This window comes from Pezoporus wallicus, unplaced genomic scaffold, assembly GCF_028554395.1.
Source record: "Pezoporus wallicus isolate ANWC-B61680 ecotype Strahan unplaced genomic scaffold, APGP_CSIRO_Pwel_v1 contig_5542, whole genome shotgun sequence".
Lineage (NCBI taxonomy): Eukaryota > Metazoa > Chordata > Aves > Psittaciformes > Psittacidae > Pezoporus > Pezoporus wallicus.
Window position 1 is genome coordinate 2,358,025 of NW_026640165.1, and position 23,506 is coordinate 2,381,530.

At 40.7% G+C, this 23,506-nt stretch overlaps 1 protein-coding gene across 3 annotated transcripts in view; it reads right to left on the reverse strand.

The window, feature by feature from the left end:
- Nucleotides 1-5,770: 5,770 nt before the first annotated feature.
- The window catches only part of LRRK2 (leucine rich repeat kinase 2), a 70,460-nt gene continuing 52,724 nt past the window's right edge, over nucleotides 5,771-23,506 (reverse strand). For 2 of the 3 annotated variants that reach the window (XM_057417787.1, XM_057417789.1), the window contains 14 exons: nucleotides 23,148-23,294; nucleotides 22,718-22,818; nucleotides 22,363-22,553; nucleotides 21,540-21,700; nucleotides 20,590-20,760; nucleotides 18,504-18,604; nucleotides 17,646-17,840; nucleotides 16,447-16,640; nucleotides 16,071-16,143; nucleotides 15,067-15,251; nucleotides 14,224-14,376; nucleotides 13,252-13,460; nucleotides 10,029-10,103; nucleotides 5,771-7,542 (listed from right to left, as the gene is read on the reverse strand). In XM_057417787.1, the coding sequence (XP_057273770.1) occupies nucleotides 7,421-7,542; nucleotides 10,029-10,103; nucleotides 13,252-13,460; nucleotides 14,224-14,376; nucleotides 15,067-15,251; nucleotides 16,071-16,143; nucleotides 16,447-16,640; nucleotides 17,646-17,840; nucleotides 18,504-18,604; nucleotides 20,590-20,760; nucleotides 21,540-21,700; nucleotides 22,363-22,553; nucleotides 22,718-22,818; nucleotides 23,148-23,294 (2,078 nt within the window). In that variant the 3' untranslated portion in view covers nucleotides 5,771-7,420. The remainder of the gene's footprint in view (nucleotides 7,543-10,028; nucleotides 10,104-13,251; nucleotides 13,461-14,223; nucleotides 14,377-15,066; nucleotides 15,252-16,070; nucleotides 16,144-16,446; nucleotides 16,641-17,645; nucleotides 17,841-18,503; nucleotides 18,605-20,589; nucleotides 20,761-21,539; nucleotides 21,701-22,362; nucleotides 22,554-22,717; nucleotides 22,819-23,147; nucleotides 23,295-23,506) is intronic. The other variant, XM_057417788.1, reaches the window with a different exon arrangement.

Genomic DNA, 23,506 nt, shown 5'->3' on the forward strand with positions numbered 1-23,506 from the left:
GGTGAGGAAGAAATGCCCTTGTGTCTGCAGCACAGGAGGGGTTGGGATCACTGGTGTGGCAGGCTTCCTCTAAAAAAGCAACCCCAAGCTGCTCTCCACTGCCCTGAAATTCTCATTCTAGAAATAGGGGAGTTATTGGAGAGATAATTCATCTCTTTCCATCTTGGAAGCTCCAGGTGGGCCCCACACTTTTTGTGCAGTTCCCAGCCTGGCTCTGCTGTGGCTTTGCCCTGGGATGGACTCTGCATGGAGCTGGGCAAGGGATCTCCCTCCTCCACCTGGCCCTGCCCCAGATCCTCATGAGCTTTCCAGGGACAGATCTGATGAAGTGAGCCCTAATCCTGAGCACAGTTGCTTAGGAACAGCCGGAGGCAGACATACATTTGGTACGAATGCAGCTGCGATTCACCGTACCAACGAAGCAAGGTCAGGGAGGCAGCTGTTGCCTTGTCCTTTTGTTACCTCGTTCTTTGTGAGAAGATCCAGTGCTAGGGATGTGCTGTATAACTTGCTACTGATGTAACAGAAGGGATGTGTCACCTTGATCGCCCCTCTGGTGGCATTAGTGATACTAGAACTCCCTGCTCACTGTTTCTTCAGGGGTATCCAAGTGCCGCAGCTTGCTTATTCTGGGAAGACGGGAAATGAGAACAGCTGGTTTGGGGATACGTGAAAGGATGTCTGTCTGGTTTTAGAGGGCACCCCAGGGGTGTGGGAGAATAAATCTATGCATGGATTGCTTACACGGATTGGTGCTTCAGTAGCAAAGTTACTTCTTGTAAAAACACTTTTTTCTAGCAACACTCCATTAATGCAAAGCACATTTAGTATTTGGACTTGGTGGGGATTTGTGGTTTAGAGAAAACGTTTTTGCCTGAGTCTGTCGGTAACGTATAGTAGTTAATGCTTCAAGAAGCCTTAAGGGTCCCTACCTGCTGCCTCCAGTGTCCTGGCAAAGGTTTGGTGTTGCATGTCTGTCCAGCTCTAGAGTGCTGGTGTGCATTTCAGCTGCTTTACTCAAAGTGATATGAAGTGTTTCATCTTCCCCTTCTGCCATGGCTTAAGTGTCCTTTCCAAAGTGTTTCTGGTTACTGCTGAAGCCAGGAGACTGCTATTTCCATCTTTCAGCCACAATAGGGCAATTGAGTAGCAACAGCAGTTTTGTGCTTTGTTCTCCTGATGTGTTGGAGACATGCCTGTGTGGAAGGAGACTGGTGCTGGTCAAACCTGGCACAGTCAAAGCCCGAAGCGCTTTTAAACCAAAGAACAAAAAGGCAAAGTTTGTCCACAGCGAGGGCTTTGGCTGAAGAAAAATGGCTGGGTGAGGGGGAGCAGAACGGGACCCTCGTCTCCAGGCCTGTATCCAGGCAAGCTGGAGGCTTTCTGACCATCGCTGCTCCCCAGTGGGGCCACCGGCATCCTGTCAGCAGGAGCCTCCCCCTGAGCCTCTGCCTCATGCTCCTTGTGGTGCAAGCAATGTGTCAGAGCCTCCTGGCCTGGGCACCCTGTGCTGGGGCCCTGCAGGAGCCGGTCCTGTGTGCATCCAGCACCGGTTTTGTTGTAGCTGCAGACACTGAATATTGACACACACCCCCCAGCTCCAACCATGGGGATTTCTGACTCTTCCAGCAGGACCGATGCTTGGCACCAGCTACTTGCGAGCCCCTGCAGAGATCAGGTAGTTTGTGTCCCTTCCTGGGGGCTGTTTTTAGGTGTAATCGCTGCGAAAACAGGCAATGGAATGGTCTGGGGCTTCTTCCTTGCAAACTCTCCTGTAATTACAAGGTGGGAGCATGTTTGGTCATGAGGTTTTCCAATTGCAGTATGCTCAGCACACGCTATTATTTTGGAGAAGAAGAAAAAAGGGGGCAGGTCAGTTCTGATGCATGGATAATGCTCGAAAATGACTGTTTATGGAGGCTTAATTACCTGCCTGGTGGTTGGTCATTACCATGGCATTTCAACTGGGCACAGCACACGGGCCTCTGGCTCCTCCCACCCGTAGGGGCTGCTGTTGCTCTGCCTCGGCTGGGAGCGTGGGCTCTGGGGGGAGCTCTGCTTTAGAAACTCAAGTTGAGAAATTCGCTTTTCAAATTCTGAACTTTCTGGCGTCACAGAAACTCATTAAACCTGTATTTGATTCACCAGCATCCTTTGAGTTTTGCCTGCTCCTGACAGTGTTAACGGTAATGTGAGAGTTGTCCCCAGAGCACTCCATAGAAGCGTGTGGAGAGAGGAAGCATCTTTATTTATGCAGCTGACACCACTGCTTGGGTATCAGACGAGCTTTTTGTCCTCCATCAACAGCACCCAGAGTGGTAGAAGGGGTTAGCCCCATTGCACTGATGCTTCCCCTAGAGAAAGGAGCTCCAGTGGCTTGTTCAATAGCTTGGTCCCTTGGACCTAGATAATTAGCCATGGGTGCAGATGGGGCACCCTGGGATCAGCATCCCCTTACCTGAACCCTGGGGCATCAGCCTGACTGTTTCCTTTTCCCACCTGTGGACATAGCTCAGCAGACACCAAAGTCTGAGCAGAGGGCTTCAAAATGGTGAAGTTACTGTGGGTTTTACGTGGGCATTCACCAGGAAACACAGTTAAGGTAGGGAAGCTGCTGGTGTGCAGGGCTGGCTTCCCCATGCATTTGTGTGAGGTCTCCCCAGACCCCGTGGGCTCAGTGGTGGTTTCAAGGGCGCAGAGCTCTGCCCGTGGTTCTGCAGCTTTTTAACTGTATTTAGTATGACCTCTGGTGATGCACAGGGAACATTTCTGAGCCTCAGCCTTGGCTTGGTTGATTTCAAGTCCAAATGTCAGAGCCCAGAAGCCTGGTGGGTGATGGTGGGGGTGGAAGTTTCTTGCTACTCCATAGAGAACAGATGTGTTCAAGGCAACTGCAGAGATGTCGAGGCAAGAACAAGCAGAACTGAGCATTGATGAGCTAATGTTAATGTACCTGCAGTGCAAAGAGCCAGGTTTTCCATTGTCACTGTGTGAATTGCTTTCTGCAATGCAAAGGCTTGTCCTGCCAGGCCATGCACTTGCACAGGATGGTCCTGTATGGGTCAGGCTCTGCAGGGGCAGGGGAGGAGGCTGTGGAGGTGCTGGAGTTGTGTGCCCCGTGAGCTGAGTCACTGTGCTCCTGTCACTGCAGCCGGCTGACCCGGGGCCTGCAGGGAAACCAAGGCCTCTCCTTGCCCTCTGTGACTGGTTCTGGGTCCCCCTTCCCTTGGGAAAGGGGAGTGCCTGTGAAATGCTTTTCCCCTTTTGCAGCCTCACAAACCAGGCCTGTGCAGAGGCAGGGCTGCTCCTCAGCGGGAGCTGTGATGGTCAAGCTGGCGCCCTCACTGGGCAGGAGCAGCCCGAGCTGCTCAGCACCACCATAATAAACCCATGGTAGCATGAGGGCATTGCAGGGAAAAGAGCTGTTTCGCAATTCAATCCTTCTCGTGATTCCATTACCGAACTGAACAGGAACCAGTGTAAGTACTGAGGAGTCTTGCCAAGGAGTCTGCAGCTACAGGCACTGCTGGCTTCGTGCAGCACCTGCACAGCTCATAAACACAGCGAGTGCCTTCTTGAAGCTGTACTCTGGAAATTTCACTTGCTTCTAAATTGCTGCTATCTGAGCTTTCCCTTTGCTACTGCAATAACACATCTTGTGGGCTGTGGGCTTTCCCCCCTCTTAAAATCATTTAAAAATACAGATATGCAGTAAGTGTGATTCTCAGCTCTCCTGTGATTGTGCCACTCTGTATTTATAAGGTAATAATAATGTTACAGAGATACAAGAACATATAGTTGGGAAAGTTAACAAAATGGTGCCCTGGCCCACCAAGAAATGTGGGTTTTATTTATCCTTGTTCAAAGGCCATGGATAAGGTTTTATATAAGAGAATGTGCAGGGCCCTACAGTCCTGGGATGAGCTCATAGTATGAGTGAAGCACTAATTGAGACAGAAAAACCAGAACAACTGCTTGTTCTGATCAAAAAATCTGGGAGCTATTTAAATAAATGACCTAAAGGTCAGAACATGTGTGAGAAGAGGAATTGCTCATTTCTACTTGAAAAAGTGATGGAAAAATATGAGTGTCATTGCCTTTTCCTCATTCTTTCCCTTTACTACTTTCTCATGTCTCTGGTAGCTGAAGAGTTCCTCATAAAATGGATTATGTGTCTTGCTCACTCCAGGTAGATGGCTACAGTTATTAAGTGGCAGTAATGACATATGTTCATGTTTAGGGATCAACTCACTCCCAGGAGTGAGCTGATCCCCATAATAATAACTCCCTTATTCTCTCCCCCCCACCCCAAGTAGTGCATGAAGGAGTAACAGGGTAATAATAAGGGATGCAAGAGGCAGTATGAAATTTCAGAGTAAGAGGAATGCCAGGATGTAATACAGAAAGTACCTGAAACCAGGCCGTGCAGCTTGTTCTCAGGGGGATTAACCAGGAAACAAGGTTAAAAATAAATAAGGTTAAAATTAATGTACAGGTGACTCTATCAGAGCAAGAAACTAATTAAGGAATGACCCTCATTAATGGCATTAACACAGGAGGGGAAAGAGCACTCGGCTCACTCTGCACTGTTTGTCTCCTTGTCCAAACCTCAGTATCCTTTAGCTGCACTATTCTGAGGAACATGGGGTTAATTCCATGTTCCAGCTCAGGTGTCAAATCACAGCCAAACCCTGCTGCTTGTTTCCCCTCAGCAAACAGGCTTTTAGTTGAGGTAAGGGTTATCTTTCTGGTTTGAGGTGCTGGATGCTTTCCTAAGCATACAGGAAGCATGGCATCTGATAGAGTTTGTACGCGTGTTCACATGCTACTGGTTTCTAAACAGCCCCACTAAAAACCAGGGGGACACAAAGTCATGGACCTTTTTCTCTCTCCTTATACTTTCTCAGTAGGGGTGTCTCGGGGAACAGGTCTCCTTACAGCTCAGGTCTATATGGTTGCCACACAGAAGTGCTGTTCTTCCCCTCTGTGGTGTGTCCCAGCTGGGAAGGGGAGGCCAGTTTCCAAGTGCTTCTAAATTGGAGTTGCACACTTCTGCCTGCCAGCTCCTGGCCAAACGATGCTGCAGCCGCCTCCTTCCAAAGCCTTCCCACACTCAGGAAAGGGATGCTGACGGTTTCCATGTAATTTGACATGATGTGCCTGTCACTGTTCTCTCCAAGAAGTGCCATACTCTTGAGCCAGAAATGCACTTCTGTACTGTCAAACGGTACAGGGACAAGAAGCACCAATGCCAAATCTTCTCTAGCTCTTTTCTTCCACTACTAAAAAGTGTTTTGGGAGGATGCAGGTGTATCAATGTGCTCTATATGAGCTTCATATGCTGGATTGCTAAATAGTCACAGCGGGCTACCACTGTTACAGAATTTTACCATCTTACTACTGAATTCAAGAGTGGCCTGTTTAGTCAGCTTGTAATGACCTCCTGTCTTCCAGTTGGTTGCTGTTGTCTCTTTTGTTCTTTGCTATCCCTGTAATACACAAAACATGGGCCCAATCCAGTTTATGGATCATTCTTTTCCAGAGAATCTTGGAAGAGGCGACTGCAAGGCCAGAACTGCTTACAGGTCATCTCCCATCTCTGGGAAAGGCTGCAAGAACACCAAGTAGAAGATAAACTGGGGAATGGAAAGAAGCTCAAGATGTGCATTATGAGACAGAGAACAAGAACTGGGATTTGATGCAGGGGATTAAGTGCCACAAAAACTACAGCCAAAAGCTCTTTGGAAATACAGCAGTCAGACAGTAGACCATGTTATCGATAAAGCACAGGTTTAATAGAAAGATTTAAGGCTTACATTTCAGAATGACTTATAAATAACATAATCACAATACATACATTCTATTTTTAAAAAAGTGTTCATGGTAATATATATTTTCTTAGTTATAAAATCCCATATAAATAGCAAATTATTCTCAGTATGCAGATTACACAAATACATAAAACCTGGGGTGCATGTCTAAAAGGAATCCTGAGTACACAACACATGGCAGGAAATAGAACAATGATAGAGTTGGACACAAAAAATACTGTTCTCCTAGTACATCATTTCTTCAAAACTGTAAAAATGGAACTGAGAACTTTTTGGTTGCTCAACCTTGTTCAGCTCCATAGACTCAGGAATGGCTCTGGATACTCCACTCCTTCAGAGTTCAGGAGCACCCTATTGATTCTTTTGGCATTCAAAAAAGAAAATGACATCTGTACTCTGATGGTCAGATAAGGCACTTACTTAGAGCAGGTCAGTGCAGGCTGTAAGAAGCATCTTGGACTTATAGCCAAGAGCAGCAAAAGGTGTCTCTCGAATGAAGATGTGTGGAAACAAATTCGGGTCATTATATGCAAGAGGTAGCCAATTGTTACACTCCTCAAGGTTCCCCTGCTTATCCCCCAAAGAACTATGTACATTAATACAAGAATAACTGGAAACTTTGCACATTAGAAATATTAAAGTTCCCTTTGTTTTTTAGATTGAGATAAACTAAGCAGCAGCCTGGCCACTGCAGTCTGGCCACAGCAGCCTGATGCTTTCTTTGTGGTACAAGTTGTAGCAGTGTCTGGATCAGAGCTCTCACCCGGGATTTTCTCTTGGATTTTCAAAGTGAGCTGTACAACAGATCTATGTGAATGGTTATGTTCATCACACTGTGACTACACCTCTAAGAACAAGGCAGACCGCAGTACTGCAAGAGGACAACAACTGGCAGAAGCCTGTCGGTGTATTGAAATTCTGAATTCTGAGCTATTTTACTATTGTAGTACAATGATTTTTTTCTGATTGTAAAAAAAAAAATAAGTCAGCTATTCATAGAAGAACTAAAGAGTATTCTGCCTGTTGTTTTCAGGGAGTCATGTGCAGTCCTATGTTCTTTTAAACACTCCTATTACATAAAATAAAATGTTTCCTTCCATATAATCAGGGTCATAAGCTCTGACATTACTAAAGCATGAATCATCAGAGCACACTCATACATGCACACTGCAATAAACAGGCTTAATTTTTGCTTCTTATTACAGGGTCAACTCGGTAGAGATAATGAAGTAAGAGCCATTTATAGTCTCCTAGCTTATACCCAACTTAACTGGGATCAAAACTGGGATGAACAATGCTATACTGAAGTGGAGCCATAGCTGGTCAGTGCAGAACTTCACGAGTAAACAACAGATGCATGGTAACAGTTTAGACTCAGAAATTCTTCATATATTTCTGTCCTTTCAAATATTACAAATAACTTACTTATCCTTCTTTTTTCTTGGTATCCTGTGAATACCAACTACCTCTCTCATGGCATTTTTCTTCCTGGTTTTTGGTTGAACCCTCAGGAAGTAGAAGCTGAAAATATTGCACAGTACATTAGGATGGAAGACTAGAAAAGGGACTGGCACCTGCAGGGTGATTTTTCAGTCCAAAGAAAAGCTCTTCATTTTTTCTGCTAATTCCTGTCTCATTTCTATATGCTTTTTCAGGTTGTGCACTTCATGGGGCAGGTTAATGTCCCACACTGACACGCACGACTGTAATTCTGGAAAACAAATACAACGGAAAACTGTCACAGAAACAACTTACTGCATAATTAGAATTGGTTTTGCTTACGTGCTCATTTTTTAATTACTTGTAAATTGCCTCAATGAAGCTTGATGCTTAGGACCTGGAAGACAATTTATATGACACTTTATGTGTGAGGTAATGCAGTTATCGGTTACAAGCTGTTTGTACTTGCACGATGATTTGGATTCTAGTTCCTCAACTTAGAGTATACCATTTAAAAGCATTTGAAAAACTATTTTTTCTGCCTGTAGGCCATAAGGTACTGACCTGAACTACAGCTAATCATAGAATCACAGAATAGTTAGGGTTGGAAAGGACCTTAAGATCATCTAGTTCCAACCCCCCTGCCAGGGGCAGGGACACCTCACATTAAACCATGTCACCCAAGGCTCTGTCCAGCCTGGCCTTGAACACTGCCAGGGATGGAGCATTCACAACCTCCCTGGGCAACTGTCCTGGGTTCAGCAACCTATTCCAGTGCTTCACCATCCTAACAGTAAAGAATTTCCTCCTTATAACCAACCTAAACTTCCCCTGTTTAAGTTTGAACCCGTTACCCCTTGTCCTGTCACTACAGTCCCTAATGAAGAATCCCTCCCCAGCATCCCTATAGGCCCCCTTCAGATACTGGAAGGCTGCTATGAGGTCTCCACGCAGCCTTCTCTTCTCCAGGCTGACCAGCCCCAACTTTCTCAGCCTGTCTTCATACGGGAGGTGCTCCAGTCCCCTGATCATCCTTATGGCCCTCCTCTGAACTTGTTCCAACAGTTCCATGTCCTTTTTATGTTGAGGACAACAGAACTGCACACAATACTCCACGTGAGGTTTCACAAGAGCAGAGTAGAGGGCCAGGATCACCTAATGCTAGTACTGAATTGCCTGCATAAAATTTCTTCTCTATTTTCCTGAGCAGATACACCCTAAATGCTTACAAGACTCAAAACACATTCACTGTAAACTAAAAATGAAAACTGATTTCATAAGGTAGTGAGTATTATGGTAGAAGGTCACTTCTTCAATTTCCCTTCATGCAAACAGCTCTTCATTCATGGAGAATTCACATTGCTTTTAGTAGGATAATGATAATTGAGAATACTTGCACGAGTTAGTGCTTACAAACCAAGCCCCCAAGGCTTCTGTGAGTCTCTATTTTCTCTCTGTATAAGTAATGGCACTCACAAATACAATCAAAAGACTAAAAAGGCAGTAGGCATTCGTATGGTAATAATCAAGAATATCAATATAAAAAACACTGCTGTAAGTTTGATTCATATAACTGTCAGCTCATCTACACTTGCCACCCTTAACTTTATACTGTCATTGCCATGTTTTTAGGAGCCACAGGGATAAGATCAAGGTGAAGAAGGGCACTGATCAGAACAACAACTGTAACTATTCTTAGAAAACCCCAAAGGACAGATTTTCTATCTATCTTCCATTTCTAGCACTTTGCTACCCTAATTGTCAGGAAGCTTTTGCTGATGTCTGACCTAAATCTCCCTTGTTGTAATAGAAACTGGTTAGACCTTATCCTACCCACAGGGAATTTGTAGAAGTCTTTATTCCCTTCCTCTTTATTTACGTATTTGAAGCCTATTATTATGTCCTCTCTAAGATTTATACATATTAAACAGCTTAACCTCCTGCAACATTTTCTTGCAGGTTGCATTTCTCTTCTCTGGACAATTCCTAATAATCTGGATCATCCAGCAATGATCCAAACAGATATGCTCCTCGAGCAGAGGCCACAGCAGCATTCACCAGGGTGTAACAATTGCCTCATGTCTTATAGACACCACATTTTTTGGTGTCTGCCTCTTCTGCAGCAACGTGACATGGTTGACTCATGTTCAGCCTGCGATCAATTATAACCCTTTTTTATGCAACACTGCTGTTTAAGCTGATCATTTCCTCGTGTTGGTATAACGGATCATTCCTAATTAAGTAAAAGGTCTTGCATTTGTCCTCACTGAATTGTATCCTATTTCCTTCCAGACCACTTGTTCTGTTTGTCAAGATTATTTTGAACTCTAATCCTGCCCTCCAGTGTGATTGTGGCTTTGTCTTAGCTGAGAATTGTCTGCAAACCTGAAAAGCACATTCACTGTGTCTTCATCCACATCATTCATGAAAACACTTAGGATTCCTGACCTAGCACAGACCCCTCTGGAAATCCATTCGATACATTCTCTGATTAGACAATGGCATTTACTCTCCAAGTACAGTTTTGCAGCAAATTATATTATATACTTCAACTAGTGGCTTCCTCTGCTCCATTTTTGAAAGTTACTGTTAGTTTGTATGGAGCCCAGAAATGCAAAAGACAACAAAAACTAATAACAATGTTTCAACAGAATTACATCAAATGATGATCATCAACTCTCCACTCCCAGTGGGCAGTCAAGCGTGATAGTGTCTACTCCTCTAATAATACAAATTAATAAAACACAGCTCAGGTACCTTTGTGGTATTTGTTGTCTTCGGTATCATGTTTATAGCAATATCCCAAAACCAGGACTGCATTCTTGAAACTCCCTTTTTCAAAGAAACAAAACATCAAACTTTCATGTAAATGGGAACTTTGTAATTTAAGGACAGAGAGCAGACAACATCATGCCACTAAGGGGACGGAAAGCAGAGTTCAGTCAACTGGACCCTTTATTCAAAATCATTAACCATGAAAGCCCCAGACATGAAAACAATATAGTTCATGTCTCCATTTAATGTAGGGGTTTATCAGGGTTCAAAGGCATAAGAACTGGATCAGCCGACCAGCCTGCTGAACAAGCCTGAGAACAAAGCACCCTATTATATACCACAAGCAGAGGTACTAGAGACACAGGAAACAGATGTCACAGCAAAGGGAGAGGCTGCAAATGAAGTTCTAGTGCACAACAGAGACAGAAAGTGCCAGTAATCAGTTTGGTTATGAAAAAAGAACAATGAAATATGATACAAACTAATTAAAAGTGTTCTAACCTAACTATGGCATGTAGATGGGAAATGAGAGTTAGCATGGCAGGAGAAATAAGGGATGGATTGTAGGAAGGTGCCTACTGAATAATGCAAAAAAGACTAGGAAGACAGGAGTGGTTGGATCACAGAGGGCTAAGTGGAATGTGCCAGTGTTTCAGTAGCAACTTCCCACTTATTCCCAACACGATTTGTCTATAAATGTCTTGCAAGATAGATGGAAGCTGTTAAAAGTTCTCCTGCCACAGCAGCTCCCTGTCCTATTGGCAGCACGAGGAGGGCAGTCAGCCTTTGGCTTTACGCTAGTAGAGGAATATAGGACCCAGCCTACATACCTAGATCACGAATCAGGCCAGGGAAGGAACAGGCTCCTGTCTGTGCCCCACACCTCTTTGTACATGAAGACTTACATACTTCCCCAGAGGAAAGATGAGGAGGTTTTCTGGGGTATAAACAGACTGGAGTATGGCTTATTGGGAAAGCCACAGCCTTGGAAGTTTTGTGTCACTACACTGCAGTGTGACCCTCACAGTATGTTCCTTCTGGATCAGCAGATGTTTTTAGTGGGTCCCCCAGGACCTCTGCAAGGTAGAGAGGGATTTTTTCCCTGCCCTGTGGAGATCTGCAATATATTCTCCTTCGATATTGATTTAATTCTGCTTATGGTAGATGAGGGCTGTTAGGAACCACGTATGTCTTCCATGCTCAGAATTTTCATAACTTACTGAAATTTTTCCTGCAACCAGTCCTGTCCATACTCCTATAAAAGTGACTGGAACTGAAGTATAATGTATCTTATTCAGATTAGGGTCCTTTCTTACTATATAAATCATTCCTTATGGTAAGGCAGATGTCTATTATAAGCCAATGTGTTAGGTGAGAGAATAAGAAAAAAGACATTAGATTTTCACACTCGTATATGAACCAAGATAAAATTGATGTCTCAAAGTCTGGCAATCTCTTTTCCCTGAAATATTTACATCTGTTTGACATTCTATATTTTAACCTTAAATGAAACTATTTAATGGAAAAGTATTTCCCTCTAGCTTCTTACATTTTCCACAAGTAATGCGTTATTATCAAGAATTGCTCAGCAGCCTCAGTGCCATTTTCACTGATTCTGTGAAAAATCACCGCAGGAACGAAGTCCTTGAATTTAGGAAAATAAAACAACCCTTGCAAAATAATTGCTGGGAAGAGATGATCAAAAGAAAAAAGTCCCCATCAAACTGCATGTATCAGTCTTATGTGATGTTGTTGAGATTTGTGCAACTGCAGCTGCACTCCTTCTCCTGAAGTATTAATTTTGCTATACATAAAATTTTGATTAAAAATATCGAGGCGACTAGAAACAAATGCTGTGAGGCTCAAGGCTTTTTAAATCACACTGTATTATTCTGTAGGACACACTTTCCCTACCAGTGACAGTAATAAGTGAGGCAGAAAGTTTCATAGTAACTATTCCTTACAAAATGCTAAAAATAAAATGTCTCTTTATAGCACTGATACTGGAGCTATCAGGACTAGAAGGACTGAAAATGCTGTGCTAGTGTATATCTGGACTTTAAAGCTCACTCTCTTAACAGCTGAGGACGGAACAGGCTCTACAAACTTGCTGTCACAGGCAAAGGCAAGTCAGAGGAAGGTTGAGTTTTTTCATCTTGTACCAGCGTCAGCACTATGAGCTAACTGTAGTCTATGGATATTTTTGGTGATAGAAAGGAAAAAACAGCCCCCAAATGAAGTTCATTATGGCAATGAGAAAACAGCCTGCAATGGTGAAGTTTGCTAGCAGGATCACATGTTTCTGAGACCACAGCAGCAGCTTTGGAGGTTCTTTTGACACTAAATCACACAGGCAAGTGAAGTCCAGAGCTTTTTCCAAAACACAGTGGAAGGCAGTGGGAATCCACATGTGCCACAGAGTACTTTCTGAAGTAATGTATTTCGAGTGTACCCACCACTGCAGTACAATGAACTCTTGACCTGGTATGACCTTTATTACTTTTGGAAGAGATGCAGGAAAGTGTACAGGTGAAGGAAGTTAAAACAGCCAAAAATTCCCCATACTTAACCATGCTCCTCTGGCTGTTTGTAATCACCACTGAAAACCCACAGCTACCCTCTGCCTACAGCAGCTCAAAACAACTGGTGACAGGAACAGCAAATACGTACAAGTCTGAGCCCAAATGTGTAGCACTTTCCCAGCTTTGCTGTGTTCTGCTGTGACCCAAACATAAAAGAACCATTCCAGAATAAGGATGGGAGAAGAAAACTGGGTAAGAAGCAATCAAGGGAAAATTATTAAAACCTAACAAACTCCACAGAGAGAAAAGCCAGAAGCATAAAACTTAAGATGGAGGAAGAACACAGGCAGACACAGATGGAGACAGAGACTATCAGACAGAACATAGCGACAGCTGTGCTGAAGCATGGCACAAGAACACAGTGAAGGTGAGGTGTGTTCATGTGCTGATGAGTGACAAGCCAGGGAAGAGCTGTTTACGTGGGCACAGGTATGACAGCCCGCTGGTACTTACGAAACACTGCAGTGTCTGACAGTGACTGAAGATGACGGTGGTAGAATAGAATGAATGAACACAACATGGAAAATGCTAATCTGTTCCGGAATCCCATGTCAAAAAGCACACAGCAATCCTGAACTTGGCACTGATTTTTAAAGTACACATCATTTGATGGTTTTACTTACCTAGCTGAGCTGTTATCATGACTCTGACAGAATCACAAAAGTTGTCTATAACTCGCACAGGACGACGTGTTGATATATCAAGCAGCAAGATATGTCCTCCTCCTGTCCCTATCCACAGTGCAGTATTTTTCTGCAGGCAGATTGTCTTCACTCTTCCAGAATAAGCCAATTTATGTTTTAATTCTGTGGTTAGTTTTTCCATTTTGTCCCTATGAGTATGGGAAGAATTTGTATTAAAATCTGGTGGCACACTATTCCACAACTGCTAAAATGACTCAATACCAGCCTGTTAAACAATCATCCATCAACGCTAATCAGTTGGTTGACTTGAAACAAACCGGGATGAAAACTAGTGGACTTATAAGAGCTAGCTGGTCTGCTTCAAAAGACATATAAATGGGAGGCAAGTATTCTCTGCTCTCTCCCAGTCTGCAGGAGGGTCACTGCAAAGTGGGAGGAGTACACCTAGAGCTGGTCCTGATCTCACCATAAGAATCAAATGCACGTTGCATGTTACGGGAGAGGAGCAATTTAAATGCAAATGAAAATCACCAACACTGTTAATTAAACTCTGATCTCCTACTGAATCTGTGCACTGGAGAAAGAAGACATTCAGGGGATGCAGGCAGTAACTGGATGCAAAAGCATTAGTATCTGAAGGACAGCAAAAGACTTTCTTCTTTCTCAAGCAGACTTACATGAATCTTCTTGATATCATAGAAAAATTGTGAAATATATTAACGGTCATAGGAAATTAAGGTTCTGCATCAAATATTTAAGTTCTCAGCCAAAAGAGAGGAAAACAATTCTACATTTACCAAAACAACTGGGCAAATTCTTTACCTCCAGCAGGTTAAGGCAATATGTTAGAGAAGGCAATGTGATACTCAGCTTTCTTTGCATCTGTCTGTACTGGGATGGTGTTACTTTTTTCTTAGTAGCTCGTACATCAATCTGAGATGAAACACTTACTTAAGAAAATGTGCACAGTCAATTAGTTCAGAAAGTTTTTCTGTCTTCTTATCCCAGATTTCCACAAAATGGCTGTTTTTCTTTGCCAGGTAGATGGATTTGTCTATTGCTATTGAAATAATGTTTGCATCACTGTAAGCATTATGACAGAACCTAGAAGAGAGAACTCCAGTTAGATACAGAGAAAATATCTAATTGACTCCTATGAGTGGGGTTAGTTTGCCTCTAACTGTTACAGAATACTCAGCGTTAGAACCAAACTGGACTTGAATACAACTGAAAGGGTTTGCTATAATCTCCCTATAGTTTGACATAGACTCTCACAGTAATGGAGGTTTTGCCCATGTGACAATTATATCAAACTCTCCAAAAACTTGAGTCTCTAATTTCTAAATAATGAGAAGTCAGCAATCATGCATGATTTAACTATATAGGGCAAAGTTATGCACTCATATCATGCTGACAAACATATAAAGACAAATATTATCCTCAGTATGTGTATATGATTCTAAATAATGTAGACTGGACCTGGACAAATGCAATTGCAGGAGAAAAACTGATCAGTGGCATTTATACATTTTCTGAATAGATAATGACTTCATAAGCCCTTTATATAGTAAAAATGCATATCCCTTGTTTAAAAACAGCAATGAACACTTTAAACACTACTCACTGATCTTATTTTAATGAGCATTGTATTCCATCTGTATTATGGAAGGAACAGAACAGAAACAAGAGAACTCAAAGAACAAGCTACAGAACAAGACATTACATCAAAAGTACTGCCAGAAATCTTCAATAAAACAACAAGAGCCAAGTAGTATCACTCATAAATAAACTTACAGTTGACTTGTCTTTGTTTCAATGAGCTTCTGAACAGAGAAATCACTAGATAAGGCAATGATCTTTGTTCCACAGCCTCCCCAGATTATGTTTTTTTCAGATAAGCATGAGGATTTGTTCAAGCACATCAGTGGTGTGCTAACATTTCCTACAGTTAGTATCTTCAGGGGTGTAGCACCCTTACACTGCAAGAAAAAATACACTCTCCGTTAGAAACAAGGAGTATACAGGCACTCAGGAACTGTTAAAACAAGGCCACACAGCCTGCTGAAGCAAATTTAAACAGCCAGATTTTCTGAACCATTATGGTATCTTTCCAGAATGTTGGAGATTGAAAAACACCATTGTGTAATTATAGATGTCCCATAGAAAAGAGACTGTGTGCGTGGAAACAGGACAACCTGGATTGATACTTTCTGCAACCCCTGAGACGCTCCAAGAACTGGATGGCAAGTTACATCTGTACCCTGCAGACAACCCACACTGAACCATATTCTAGTTCTGCAGTGCATTGCAACTCCATAACTGCTCTAAAGTGCACAGGGTCAGGAGCTAACCCTCAGGAATCGGCTGATACAAATAGCTCCCAGCATTCATCTGTTCTGTGCATAGAACTCTGACCTACAAAATATCTAAACAATATTCTTTTTGAAGATACCCTACAAAAATTTAGTGTGAACAAAAAGAAAAACGGTCTGTAACAGCAATAAATAAAGGAGATTATAACCATTGGGATATTCTTAATAACGACCATTAATGTCACTCTCTACTCAGTTGCCAGGCCTTTCAAAGTCCTATAATGAGAAATAATTTTGCCTCTGAACTCTACTGTTAAAACAGATACTGTAAAACACATGCAGTTTGTCTAAGAATGAAGTAGAAAATTAGTTTTAGTTTTAGAGAAGCAATTAAAAATAAGCTAAATGAAATAAAGCTCCTATTGTTAACTGCTTTACATTTCACTTATAGTATTTTGTAGAACAGACAGCTAAGAACAAGCCTACCTTTACTGCTCTGTCTTCAAAAACTGCCAGTCTGCCATCAGCTGTGCCTACCAAGAAAAAATTCTTCTGTTTGCTGAAATAAAATAAATAAAGAATGAATTCTAGAAATGCCTTTATCAGGTAAGAAAATATTAAATGAGTGGCCTCTGGTATTTCAAGAGTTTCACTAAACAACTAAACACAAAAAGCAAATACAACTACTTGCGGTCAGGAATGTAGTCTCCAGATATACTACGTGTAAAATTAAGTGGAAATACAGGCAAAATAAGCACTTGTCTGAGCAAAACTGCCCAAGTGCACTGGTGTCATTTTCTGAGCATCTCTGTTTAGTCATATTTCCTAAATGCAACCCAAAATACTTAAAATTAATTTATACCTTTGCTTTGACAGAGAATTACAGTATAAACAAGTGATGGAATCTGACATTTTCTGCAGACGATGCCTTCTTGTTTCATCTTCTGTGTTAACTGCCCACAGAGAGCCAGACTGCGTTCCTGCTACAATCCAGTTTTCTTTCTCAGTAGGAAGGGTCACTAAGGCCAAACTTAAAATTTTACTATCTGCCATATCCTGAGTCAGAAAAGAAAAACAATCTGGTTATGATTTCAGTAAGGATAAATGCTAATAAATTGCTCATAATGAAAATAAACTTCTTGGACTGTGAATGGTTAGGCCTTGGACCCTTGGACCCAAGGCCTATCTTTCCCATTCAGAAATCTCATTCTCTATTAGCAGAATATATCTTCAGCTGTGCCATCTATCTTCAAAGTGCTGGGAAAGAGCCCCCAAATATTACACAGGAAAATCTCTAAGCTGAATGCTGAAAAAAATGTTCTTTCTCTCTATTCTAGTGAAGGTCTCAAAGCCATCAGAGAACTAAGCAAATGGAAATGCACTGCAATATATGCTCAGTTTAATTGCTAACAATAAAAGTACTGGTCTAATATTTATTTTTCTCATATTAGTTTTAGCAAAATAAGTCATGTAATTTATACCAAAGCTACCAATTCAAACGTATCATGGTCAACAGATGAAAATATAACTTCAATAATTTTGATGATGAGTCATATTCAATTCTGGCACACACATTCATCACAGCACATCAAGCCTGGTTAAAACCTTTTTCCTTTTCTGAAGGCACAGGACTGAGATGTACAAAAATCAAATGAAAAGAGCTGAAGGATATCACCCAAAGCGACACAAGGAGATAGCATCCATGGGAAGACAGGAATCTTTAAAGAGACTGTCTGGATTGTTAAGTGAGGTAGAGATATGAAGGGCTGTGTAACTACTACTCCTTGTTCTAGCCTTCATGCTAGAAATAGCTTTCATCTGAGTAGAAGAAAGGAAGCCAGGAAGCCAGCATTATGAGAAAGTTCCATCTGGATGGCAGGAAAAGAAGAAAAAGCGGCTGCATTTTTGCTTCATTTCATGGGTACAGCGATGACTCACTTATGAGCAGTCTTTCTTCTCACAAAGCTTAGAAGTAATATCCTGCTGTTAAAATGCAATTAATTCTTCTGAAATACATCTGGGTGCCAAAAATTCAGAATAAATAGCAACTTTCCTACGTACCTCACAAGTATGTCCATCTGTATTTAGGTTAACAAATGAAAGTTGTGCTTTTTCTGTGTTCCCATTGCCTATCCAGACTCCTGCCTTCTTGCAGCTTTGATTGGCAGCAACCATGCACTCTGCTGTAGCCGTGCTGGGTATTGAAACATACCTCATCAAACATATAAGCTCTGCAGAATTCAGGATCTCATAAACCTACAAAGAAAGCCACAGCATGCACATGGTAATAACAATGACTTGTACAGTGATAAATAACAAGCAATGGAGAACAACGTTTTATGAAATATGAACACAGTGTCTCAGCAGGTCTGCTCATTTTGTTAATGAGCAATCTTTGCGCACTGAGAAACTTGACATTGACTCTCATTTTTCTGTTAGAATTTCAGGAAGTCAGTGGGGTTAAGGCACATGTGAAAATTTCACTCATTTCAAAGAGCAACGCAACGTGTGATAACCGACACACGAAAGTAGGTTTCACATCCATGCTTGCTGTTCGTCCTTTCACACGCATGAACAGCATAGGCTAACTGCACTGATACTATAACAAAGTCCTTTTGCATAAGACTTTTTTGCAAAGACCATGAAGTAATCTGAACCCTGTTTCCCTGCAATCACTATACAGCAACACAGGGAAAAAACAGCAGGCTAGAATAAATGGTTGCTAGATTTGAAGGGAACTTTTTATGCTGGATGGCAAGAGCAGGCAGTATTTCATGGCTGCTTCAGTTCCAGGAAAGAAGGAAATACCCTGTGCCTCTTACTAACTTAAATGTTCAATTCCTTTTAGACAGCACAACAACTTTGTGGTATCATGTATTATATGTATATACAAATACAAATACATATACAAAGTAATACCTGGGAAGATGTTGGTCGCTCCTGAGGGTTTTCCTTCAAACACTTTTTAATTAAATTCTCAACTTTAGGCCAAGGAGCACAGCCATATTCTCTTACAGGATCTAAAATGTGAAATTAGATAACTTCTTAACCGGCCTTTACCATAGTTCAGAAAGGAGAGTTCTGAATAAATTTCTTCTTATTTTGAGATATCATCTAAGTTCTTACAGAGCTGCTCCTAGAAATATCATACTCTAAAAATGTAAAGCTAAAATGTCACCATGAACAGCTTGGAATTTCTCATCCACCATTAAATGTTAGAGCATGAAATGCTAGAGCTAGAGTCCTTTTCATTAAGAGCAGTTAAAGCAAATGGATTTGCTTTAACTTTTTCTTTGCTCTTCCTACACCTGAGACTGAGTCACAGATGTGTGTGAGTTGTGTTTTGATTAAGGCTGACCATTCAAAGGCTTGTCATTTCAGTCTGTAGTCTTTTCAGTTCCTGTGGAATTGAATATGGATATGGAATACAGATGAGCTTCCAATAAAATATACAGCAATTTAGATAAACAACTTCATATAGTATTTATGCAATATGGAAGTTTAAAAACCACTTGGGCTTTCAATACATACCTTATGACTACAGTGATGACCTCTCTAAGAACAAAACAAGAAATCTGAAAAGAGCCTTTTACAAGCACACGTAGTGATAGGACAAAGGGGATGGATCTAAACTCACAGAGGGGAGATTTAGATTAGATATTAGGTTACCATATCAGTTCATGATAATTGACAGCAGATATTCCAGTCCTACATTAGACAGAGGTAACATTAATGATAAAATACCTGCAAACGAACATATTCAGTTCAGCACATGACAGACACTGTTTACTTGTGAGCTCAGCCAGAACCCTTTTTGGTGGAAATATATAAATGATGAGCATGTGCACAGATGGAATTCTATCTCCAGAAACTGATATTTCATAAGGCTTATAATACAGAAAACAGCCAAATGGCTGCATTCAAGAGATACTGAGCCAACAGTTCTGGGGATGGCCTCTTTAGGAAGAAGGTTTAAACTGTCTGAGCCATGAATTGGATAATTCTACTTAAGAAGTAGAAAACGTATGAACTCTGTCTCTCCTAGTGGAGAAGCCATGCCAGATGGAGTGGCATAGTCACTGCCCTTTCCTAGATGGCTTTTCAGTCTTTAAGAATCTTTCACGGTATATCCATTATTGCAGGGCAATAAGTAAGTACATCCCATATAAAGATTGTAGTACTATAAAATTTCAACAGCTCTTTACACAGAAATTGTCAAATTCTGAGTTATATTGTCCAGCTTGCCTATATCACATTCAGCCTGATAGCTTCTTCAACCTTCCTTCCAGCAGCCAATGAATACATATTATAAAGCAGATGAAATTATGAAGAATGTTATGTAGCTGGGCATGCACTTCACACTCTTGATAAGTTAAAAGGGAATTCCTATTTAAATAGGAATTCTGCCGCTTTTTTAAGTGGCACCATTTTATATATTTTTTTAAATTTAAATAAGATTTCAAGAGGTTTTTAAAAGATTTCAAGATCTGCAGCTTCTCAGTAATGGCTCTTTTAATGTAATGTATTATGATCGAAGAACAGAAGTGGAGCTGTGTTTATGTTAGTGCATGATATGCATTACCACAGTAATATGTGTGAAGTCCAGACATGGTATTAGAAGGCACCTTTGGCAGTGCATGACATGCATTACCACGGTAATACGTGTGAAGTCCAGATGTGGTATTAGAAGGTACCTTCAGCAACATCTGTTTTATCTAGATCTGGATAAAGTCCCACATACACAAACCCTCTTTTTCTTTCCAAAGTGAAGCAGATAGATCCCTTGAAATGGCAATGAAATTTTGACCAACATGATGTTCGATAGATGCCTATTTCTCCTTATTTCAAGACCATATGAAACTAGGAGAAGCTTTAAAAAAATTACTATTATTTATCCTCCTCTGATCACCGTCAGATGCAACATAAAACATGAGAGGTGTTATTTTTGGAGGAGGCAGCACAAATGTTCCACTTTTGTTTTAAAATTGTAAGAAAGAAGGCATACCTGGTAACTTTCCTTGTATGGCTATTTCATCAAATTCATTTGGAAACTTCAAGCCTTCCATTATTCTACCTCCTCCTGTTAAAATGTCATAAAGCAGCAAGCCAAATGAATAAATATCAGCTTGCTGATTGTAAATAACATTTCCTCTGGCAACCTCCGGTGCTCGAAATCCTGCAAATAAATCATTCATTAATAGTTATGATTCATACCCAGATGAAGCCATCTTTATCCTTTTAAGAGCAAATGCTTATTGATGAAAATGTCACAGGAAGTAAACCAAAAATGGCTCACTATTTCTGGACTGGCGATAGCTTGCATGTGGCAGACCTCCAAAAATATCAGCAATCAGTACAAAGGAAGGGGACAGTACATCAGTTATAGACGTCCCACACCATTACATATGAAATAATTAATTTATCAATGAATACTGAAAATGAAGGGCAAGTCTGCAGTCTTTACTGAAGGCCTAACATTTAATACTTGAAGTCACACCTTCATGCTCAATTTCCAAGACCTAAAGGCACTTTTCAAAGTCGTTGAACTGTTCAGTGCTTTAAAACAGATGTTAATACGTTTTCTCTAAAGTCAGGGAACAGTGCAGATATTTATTGCCTTTAAGTACCCATGTATTACTGAAAAATAGAACACCAAACAAGTTTAGCAGTACAACTTCAATATCGCAATAACTACCCTAAACCAAAACAGTAAAAATTATAATAAGTGCATGTAATTTAATCTGCATTTTTTAAACCTTTAGTATACTCCTTGATTCTTCTAAAAGTGGTTAAAACATGAATAGGAAGTAGGGTCGAGAAGAAGTACAAATCTGGCATCATAACTTGTAACATAATTAGGATTTCATTTTGTGATTGACTTCTTACAGACTACATAAAAACCATATTAGCTATTTTTGGACATAATGCATTGTAAACCAAAGCATTTTTCCATACCTGGTGTGCCTTCAGAAGTTTTTATTCCCATTCGGCAACAATACTGGGCAATGCCATAGTCAGCTATTTTTGCAATAACAGCTGAATTGGGATACAGAGTAAAGAGCAACACATTGTGAGGCTTCAAATCACGGTAGATGATCATTGCTGAATGCAGGTACCTGTTAACCAAAATAGTTTTTATTGAAAGCATTCAGGGATGCATCTATACAAGCACACTGAGTGGATTATTCCCAAACCAGTAAATTATGCTTTCAAATGTTAAATATTGTCTTTAAAAATGTCAAATGTCACCAACATGACACCACCATACTGGATACTGACTTTAGAATTGTTAGAATTACTATTTACTGTACATAAACACTGCAGCATTTTAGTACCAATTCTTATCTGAAGTGTCACTGGCAGTTTGAAAACTGAATCTTAGAGTTTAAGCTTCATCGATCCCTAAGCTCCTTTTGCTGGTTTTGTCATTTTACAGTCACACTTCAATAGCTCCTGAGGACATTCATGGACTTTCAGAACCTTAACAATACACTGAATTAACTTCTTTGACATTTTAATAAGAAACCAATGGTCACATACAAATTTCACCCAGAGCTCTTGCTATTTCTCTACTTACATGAGAGACACTTGTTAGCAGAAAATCACAGGTAGCAAAATTTTGTGTTATCTATCAGCTAATCAATCATAAAAATGAAAGCATTTCCCTGGCCCAGGGAACATTTTGCTTGAGATGAGATATAAGAAAAGATTTTCATTTGCACTATATCCTACTTGCAGCTGTATCCTGTCTTTAGAGCAAAGTAGGTATCACGCTTACCTTAAGCCATCAGCTACATGTAGGGCTATCCTGTGCTGAAGTGTTCTAGTTAAACTTGCATTGTCTTGTTGAAGCAAACGATCAAGAGATCCTTTAAGGGCTAATTCCATCACCAGCATCCGGGGACGGATTGCAGCAGCCAGCAGAGACACTAAACTGGGGTGATGGAGGTGACAAAGCACTGCAAGCTCCTGTAAATTGTAAAATCAGATGAAATACTGTAAATAGCATAACCTCTGTAGTTCTGAAGTAAACTCAGAAATGTTTTGGAGTGAAGTCTTGAGCTTTTTAAATTCTTCACTAGGGTTGCTATTCTAAGAGTGGCACTACAGGAAAAAAAGGCAGTATTTCTTACTTGTCTTAGAAGCCTGAGGGAAGTATGTTTATTGAAAATCTTTACAGCAACCTCTTCTCCACCATAGGATGCACGGTATACAGATCCAAACCCACCATCACCTTTCCAATGATAAAATTGAAAAGAATATTAAAAAAAAGAGATATCAACCATTTATCAAAAAAATAGCTGAAAAGTCCAATTTTAAAATGGGTGGATCATCTACTGTGTTAAGGTTCATGATCAGTAATTCAAACACATAAAACCCAGTGTCCTAGCATCAAAGTTAATGGAAAATCAAAACTTAATAACCCCAAATTCAGAATACTTTAAAAAATACATTTCTATAGAAAACAAATCTCAAATTTTTTCTTCCATATATTGCAGAACCGACTTCAACAGATTTGTTTACATCAGCTCTGTAAAAAAGACCCTACAAAATAATGCCTACCCAAGAGAAATTCAGGAGCTTCATCAAATTCCAGGTCATCGTTGTTCAACATAATATTTCTAGGCAAATCAGCCAGTATCAGATCAGGAGCAATCTGAGCTATTGGAATGGTATGTCTTGGTTCATCTGGATTTACCAAAAGGTCACCTAAGAGAAACAAGTAAGACACAAAAAAAGAAGAAAAAGGATAGTCATCATTCAAAAGGCATTGAAAGGTACATGTATCTCTGTGAGTGCACATGATTACCTAAATAGAAGTACTACATGAGTACCTAAATAGAAATGCTTATGTGTGTGTACATATACGTATGCACACACACTCATAAACATACATACATGCATATACAACTAATTAAGTT